Source organism: Syngnathus floridae, chromosome 2 (genome assembly GCF_059516105.1).
Source record: "Syngnathus floridae isolate MCC-2025c chromosome 2, RoL_Sflo_1.0, whole genome shotgun sequence".
NCBI lineage: Eukaryota > Metazoa > Chordata > Actinopteri > Syngnathiformes > Syngnathidae > Syngnathus > Syngnathus floridae.
The window spans coordinates 11146833-11154674 of record NC_142414.1 but is presented as its reverse complement, the minus strand read 5'-3'; the positions used below and the strand labels follow the sequence as shown (position 1 = coordinate 11154674).

At 40.3% G+C, this 7842-nt stretch overlaps 1 protein-coding gene across 2 annotated transcripts in view; it reads right to left on the bottom strand.

Annotated features, from left to right (window-relative positions):
* mitfb (melanocyte inducing transcription factor b) overlaps positions 1–7455 on the bottom strand; it is a 32197-nt gene extending 24742 nt beyond the window's left edge. Inside the window, exon 1 of one of the 2 annotated variants that reach the window (XM_088365753.1) lies at positions 7193–7455. In XM_088365753.1, coding sequence (XP_088221879.1) covers positions 7193–7296 — 104 coding nt within the window. In that variant the 5' untranslated portion in view covers positions 7297–7455. The remainder of the gene's footprint in view (positions 1–7192) is intronic. The other variant, XM_088365760.1, reaches the window with a different exon arrangement.
* Between the last annotated feature and the right edge of the window lie 387 nt (positions 7456–7842).

Below are 7842 nucleotides of genomic sequence, written 5' to 3'. Positions count from 1 at the left end.
TTTATCATGGAAAAATTTGCGAGTGTGGACCCACCCTCACCCCCACTTTCTGATTGGCTGTTTGATCTGTGACGTCACTCGGACACCCTATTAGATAAACCGCCATTTTCAGATGTTCCTAATCACAGGCCACTTCATTAGGGAAAAATCATGGTCAAAGCTTAAATGAAAGTGAAAAGTGCCACACCCGCCCTCACCCCTACTTTCTTATTGGCTGGGAATTACACGACATTCCATTAGGTACACCGTCATTTTCAAGTGTACCTAATAACAGGCTACTTTATTATGAAAACAGGTGTCAAGTCCTAGTCCTCGGGGCCGCATTTCAACATGTTTTCCAAGTGACCCTTGTTAAGCGCACCTGCGTGAAAAGTTTTTGGTCACTTTCACGTTCTGAAGGAGCTAAAACTTTTCACGCAGGTGCACTTAACGAGGGAATCACATGGACACTCCATTAGGTACACCGCCATTTTCAAGTGTACCTAATAACAGGCCACTTTATTAGGGAAATATCATGGTCAAAGGTCACAGGTGTCAAGCTCTAGTCCTCGGGGCCGTGTTCCAACATGTTTTCCAAATGACCCTCGTTAAGCGCACCTGCGTGAAAAGTTTTTGGTCACTTTCACATTCTGAAGGAGCTAAAATTTTCATGCAGGTGCACTTAACGAGGGAATCACATGGACACTCCATTAGGTACACCGCCATTTTCAAGTGTACCTGATAACAGGCCACTTTATTAGGGAAATATCATGGTCAAAGGTCATAGGTGTCAAGCTCTAGTCCCCGGGGCCGCGTTCCAATATGTTTTCCAAGCGACCCTCGTTAAGCGCACCTGCGTAAAGTTTTTGGTCACTTTCACGTTCGGCAGGAGCTAAAACTTTTCACGCAGGTGCACTTAACGAGGGAATCATACGGACACTCCATTAAGTACACCGCCATTTTCAAGTGTACCTAATAACAGGCCACTTTATTAGGGAAATATGGTCAAAGGTCACAGGTGTCAAGCTCTAGTCCTCGGGGCCACGTTCCAACATGTTTTCCACGTGACCCTCGTTAAGCGCACCTGCGTGAAAAGTTCTTGGTCACTTTCACGTTCCGCAGGAGCTAAAACTTTTCACGCAGGTGCACTTAACGAGGGAATCACACGGACACTCCATTAGGTACACCGCCATTTTCAAGTGTACCTAATAACAGGCCACTTTATTAGGGAAATATCATGGTCAAAGGTCACAGGTGTCAAGCTCTAGTCCTCGGGGCCGCGTTCCAACATGTTTTCCAAGATTTCCTCCGTGAAGCTTTGACCATGATTTTTCCCTAATGAAGTGGCCTGTGATTAGGTACACCTGAAAATGGCGGTGTACCTAATGGAGTGTCCAAATGACGTCACAGATTAAACAGCCAATCAGGAGGTGGGTGTGAGGGCGGGTGTGGTACTTTTCACTTTCACTTCAGCTTTTTCCCTAATGAATGAAAAAAACGCTTACAAAGGTTCCAAGTCTAAAAGCACATTTAGGTATATGCACACACCTGGGATCGAACCAAGCTCTTACCAAGTAAGAGCCCATGTCACTAACCACTCGGCTATTTTGACCTGTCATCCAGCACCCGTCTGGACTCTTTTGTACTAGTGATGTGCATTCCATTTTTAAGTGAACTGAATCTTTAGAATTGGTTCACTCAAAAGGTTTGTTTGAATATAACAAGGAATAAAACACCAGACAAATTTTAACATCAATGTTTGTTGAAATAATAATAATATTAAAAGTAAATTTCAAAGCAGTAATCCAATGTGAAATTGCAGTAGATGTATTGGATAACAATATTTAGATGTATATATGCATACACGTTATTTAAAAACTACTATAAGTGTTATAAAATCAAGATTACCCAAAGAGAAGCATAATCTCCCCGTTGTTGCATAACGGCGCATCCCTTCATGCAATAAAGTTAGCCGTTAGCTTGGAGAAAACGCGCATAAAAGAAGTGGTGTTTCAGTGAGTGGTTCTTTCTTTCCTTGGCAAATCGTAAAGCTACATTCTGGCTTACATAGTTCACGCCAGGAGGGAGACGCAACATGTTCACTGACTGATCCGTTGATGCACGGGAAGGAAGGCAGTTGACCTATTGACTCGTTCGCGAACGGGAAAGTCAGGATCCGTTCCCTCACTGATCCGTTCTCGCGATAAACTGGAAATGCAAATCACTCATTGATTCGTTCACTCACAGATTCGTTCAGTTGGTGAACGGGAAATGCAATTCACGACTTGTTTGTGAACGGGAAGTTACGTCATTTTCTTCTTCGTTTTGTTTTACGGCGAGGTGGCACCAGCTTCAATCCGCATTACCGACACCTACTGGTCGAAGTCATATGAACTGAAAAAAAGAACGAATCACTTTAGGAAGTTATTCGTTCACTCTCGTTCACTGAAAAGATTCGTTCTTTTGAACGAATCGTTCACTCACGCGCCAACACTATCGCATGACAGCTGATGCTGAGCTCCCATTAGGCCATGGTAACATTAGCCTGGTAATGGTAACATTGCAAACGCATCTAAAATGAAAAACCATGTCACGAGTGTAGTAGAGTTAATGCTGATGACTTTGAGTTCAACAAGTCTGGTCTATTCGCTTGAGCTGCTCCATTAAACCATATAGTGTACATACCTTCCATGCAACATAAGCGAGGGTTCCATAGTATAGAGGTTAGTGCTCTGGACTCTCACCTGGTTCAAATCCCATTGGAACCCAAAAAATATTTTATCATGGAAAAATTTGCAACATAACTAACCCTAACCCTAACCCTAACCCTAGCCCCAACCCCAACCCTAACCCTAATCTTGCCTCTAACCCTAACCCTAATCCTAAACCAACCCTAACCATAGCGCTAACCCTAACCCTAACTCTAACCCTAACCCAACCCTAACCCTAGCCCTAACCCTAACTCTAACCCTGGCTCTAACCCTAACCCAACCCTAGCCCTAATCCTAGTCTAACCCTAGCTCTAACCATAGCCCCAACCCCAACCCTAGCCCTAGTCTAACCCTAGCTCTAACCATAGCCCCAACCCTAACCCTAGCTCTAACCCTAGTCCAACCCTAACCCCAACCATAGCCCCAACCCCAACCCTAACCTAACCCTAATCTTGGCTCTAACCCTAACCCTAGCTCTAACCCTAACCCAACCCTAACCATAGCTCTAACCCTAACCCTAACTCTAACCCTAACCCTGGTCTAACCCTGGCTCTAACCAAAGCCCCAACCCAAACCCTAACCCTAGCTCTAACCCTAACCCTAGCCCTAACCCCAACCCTAATCTTGGCTCTAACCCTAACCCTAGCTCTAACCCTAGCCCCAACCCTAACCCTAATGTTGTCTCTTACCCTAACCCTAGCTCTAACTCTAGCTCTAACCCTAATCCTAGCTCTAAACCTAAACCTAACCTTAACTCCAGCCCTAACCCCAACCAATCACCAACCCTAGCTCCAACCCTGTGTTGCAAATTTTTCCATTATAAAATATATTTTTGATCGCACCGGGATTTGAACTCAAGTCGCTGGGGCGAGAGTGCAGCGCACTAACCACTACACTACGGAACCCTCGCTGAAGGAAGTACTCTATATATTTTAATGGAGCAGCTCAAGCAAATAGACCAGAGACTTGTTGAACTCAAACTCATCAGCATAAACTGGCGTGGTTTTTCATTTTGGATGCGTTTGCAGTTCAATTCTTCACCATACTGATAGAATAAAATCGAGAAGTTATTTGAATTCTACGCTCCGCACGTCTTCATGTGCGCTATAGTATGGGTGTCGTTATGTTTTATTATCATCTTTAATGTCTGCAGGCGCAAAGCATTAAATGTCGGTAATAGTTTGAGATTGAAAGTGACAACCAAATTGGCTAAAATGGTCTGAAGCCACTTTTTCTTTCTTTTTATAAGTACTTATATGTGTGTTAAAAAAAAATAAAAAAATAAAAAACCTCCATGCACACTCTTCTCTGTTAGAACTTGCTTACCTTAAAGCATGCAAACATCGCATGACAGCTGATGTTGAGCTCCCATCAGGCAATGGTAATTACTTATTTTTGATTTCTTATTATTGTAGATTATTTTCCAAGTGAAAAAAAACCTACTGACTAAGTCACAGAAACAATATTTTCTTACGCTGACTAAAAGCAAATAATGCCAAGGCTATTCAAGTCGTATTCCAAAATAAAGGTTTAACCTGGCATACAACAATTGATTATTTAGCCCTCCCCACAACTCACTGCAAATGAAAGTATTAGACAACGGCCCACAGTCAGATGCCATAAATTATTTAAAAATGGGCTCTACGTTTTCTTAGGACATACTGAATAACATGTTACTCAAAGGGTGGAGAGGACATTGTGTATTTGTGTTTGGCAGGATGTCCACTCTGTCACATATATCCAGCACAGTGATAAGCAATACATCAATGACATTTTTTTTTTTGACTTAATGCGCTTTTTTTTCTTTTTTTTTTTTGCTACACAATCTGTGCTTTTCTCATGCCAAGTGCCACTTGAGTTGCAATGCCAAAACTCCCTCCCTTGTTGTCATGGTAACAAAAGTCATCCCTGCCACAGGCCCAACAGTTTATAGAGTAGGATATAAACCCCTAAATACAGGCTAATTTCAGCGAGACAAGAAAAATACTGTCTATAATTCTGACCCCTGGGATACTTGGGAACTATTTTCAATTCAAATATATATATATATATATATATATATATATATATATATATATATATATATATAGTATATATATATATTATATATATATATATTATATATATATATATTATATATATATATTATATATATATATGATTTATGTATTTATTTATTTATTTATGTATTTATTTATTTATCTACTTATTTATTTATTTGGGGCTGACATTGTCGGTAAACACTCTAACTTATTGTATCAACCCAACCAACAGTCATCAGACTATTCACATGCTTGGTCAGTGTCATGTGATCCGAGGAGGAAGTGGGCTCACATGAGGCAAATTAAATGACATTAAACTTCATTTTCGGCAATGCCCTGTACTCTGAGTAGTGCTCTTGTGCTTTAGTTCTAGTCAAAGCCGCCATGTTTTCCAACACTACTGACTTTCATGTGAATAAAACAAAGTCAAGGTAAAAATGCCGATGCGTGTAAGAGCTTACAATTGCCCTGATTGAGCAGACTTTTTATTGAAAGTGGATTTTTTTTTGCCACATGTAAAGAGAGCACAAATGTAAAGGGGAGAAAATATTTCAAATCTGCAGCAAAATGTGATGTTAAGGTGTGTAAGGCAAGCATGAATGTAAAAAAATAAGATCTCAGTGTGGACACAGAGGGGTTCTGTCCTCATTGCGTCTGGCTGTGACAATGGGGTCATGGATAGGGAAACAGAAAACATTCTGCTGCAAGACGTCACTGTTCTTCCACGACATAATCGCCAACGTTACATGGCCATGCTGGGAGGTTTTGCAAGCACCCACTTACATCACGTTTACAGAGATTTTGGGACACACTGAGGGAAGCCATGTTGTTCTGACATGAGTGAAAAAAAAAACAGACATCACTATTTATCAAGTCTTTACTTAATTTTGAGATATTACAATATTTCTCAGACTGAATTTATTCAACAAATTGAAACATGTAATGTACACTACACACATTAGATTTCTGGCAATTTTATGTTTTTCTGAGGTTTTATTTGTTTTGCAAAAGTATAGTGGGCTGGATAAAATGTTCTCCCAAGTGCTCCCAACCTCTGCTTGAACTCATGTGTTTGCCGTTTTTTATCAAAGACAAAGCCATGTCTAATACAGATCTTTTACTTTGGTGCCCTCTAGTGGAGAAGGACCTTTGTTGAAGTATGATAGGGCGCTCCATTAAGGCTACGCTTACACTGCATCTCAATTCAGATTTTTTTTACCTATATGCAAGATGTATCTGATTTTTAATCAGTCTGAAACGCTCTATTGCGGGGGGATGTTGCGCAGGTAGCAGACAAGACTATTTGAGAGAGGGATTGGCTGCTTTGATTGGCCATGAATCAGCAAAGTTTTGAGTTACAGTATTGACTTTGTATTTTACTTTACTTTAATCTTGCTTGAAACATAAATTATAAAGTTAAAAATTATAAATTTGTGGTGATAGATGGTTTGCTTATTACACGCAGCAATGACATGATGTCATCTTTCGTGATGTCTCCATGAAATGCAATCGAAAAGCCTCAATTCATTCCCCAAAAATATTCTATTTCTACTTCTTTTTACTACCTCTTTCACCTATTCTGACAGGAAAAAATGCATTGAAACACACACACACTTTTCAGGTAGATATCAATTACTTGCAGATTCTCATTATATGCAGCAGGTGCTTGGTTTAGTGCAGTCCAATCACGCTATATATTACTAAACCACTTTATGATTGGAACCTCAACGTGCAAGAGTTGGTAAATACTTTCTAGTCACTCAGCATTGAAAATGTTTTTCATGTTGAGTCGCAACAGTAGCTTTTGTAATTAGCTACAATTGTGTGACATAGTTGGTCCATTTATAAATGGAAACATTGCCAAAGGAATGTGGTTCATGTTAATACTAATAATACTACTACTAATAATAATAGTAAAAACTACTAGAAAAAAAACGCAATCCACCTCAGATATGATCTAGGAAACAGAACTGTGTGCATAATTTTTTTCTCATAATTCCAAAATAATTTGAATTTCTTGGGAAAACATTCAACCGTTTGGGTTATAAGGCTAGTATTTAATTGTTTTAGATAACATTGCTTTTATTGAACCCTGCATGAGGATAAGCGGTTGGGGAAATGAATGAATATATTGTTATATTATATTAATTATATTATATTAAGATTACGTTAGATTCGATCAAATATGTCATATGCCATTTTGGCTGAGGAGCATCTCGATGCACCCTGACCTGTCTGCCCTCCCCGAGCTAATATTTGAAGTGGATGTTAACAAGACAACACCCAAACGTTGCATAACAGCGTGCGGTCAGGAGAAGAAGAAAAAAACATCAACAATCAGCGGCGCACTGGGTCAGCAGAAAGCCCATAACTTGCCCCGAACAGTACTTTACGAGAGGTCTGCGGCTTCATTATCACCTAAACACAAAAACCACCTCAGCATGCCAAATAACTACTGACCTGCTTTTTAAAGGCTGACTCTTCAACTCGTAATACGTTTTGGGCTCTTCTTGCAAGTCCTCTCCATCATCGTAGTCGGGAACTATTCCCGATTCTGATTGCATGCTTGCTTGAAGATGTCAACTTTTAGCGGCGGAGAACTTATAAAAACAGCTTTGTGCGGCGCCGTACGTCGACCCTATGACACACTGCGAACTGCATCTGTCCGGCACCCGGAGCTGTGTAGTCCTCAACACCGAGCCACCGACCAACTGCCGGCACTGTTGGGGGTCGGTGAACTACGGCGACCATCATGCACTGCGGCTGTCAATGTCATCGTGCACCCGATTGGCTGCACTTCCATGTCTAACATTTTGCCATTACAAAAACTTAACTCCGCCAATTTGTTTTACATTATTTGTGTTACATGTGAAAAACGTCTACATTTATTAGCATGTTTGTTTGGAGTTCAACATTGCTAGCCTGGTAATTATAATAAAAGGAATAATCAAGTTGAGAGCCCAAAAATAATACCCAACATATTCTTGTGCAATGGGACTAACCACTAATGCACATCTTCCATTTTTGACATCGTCTTAAACTTTTGCTATTTAAAGAAATAAAAAATAATCCCCAACTTATTCTTGTGCAATACTACTAACCACTAATGC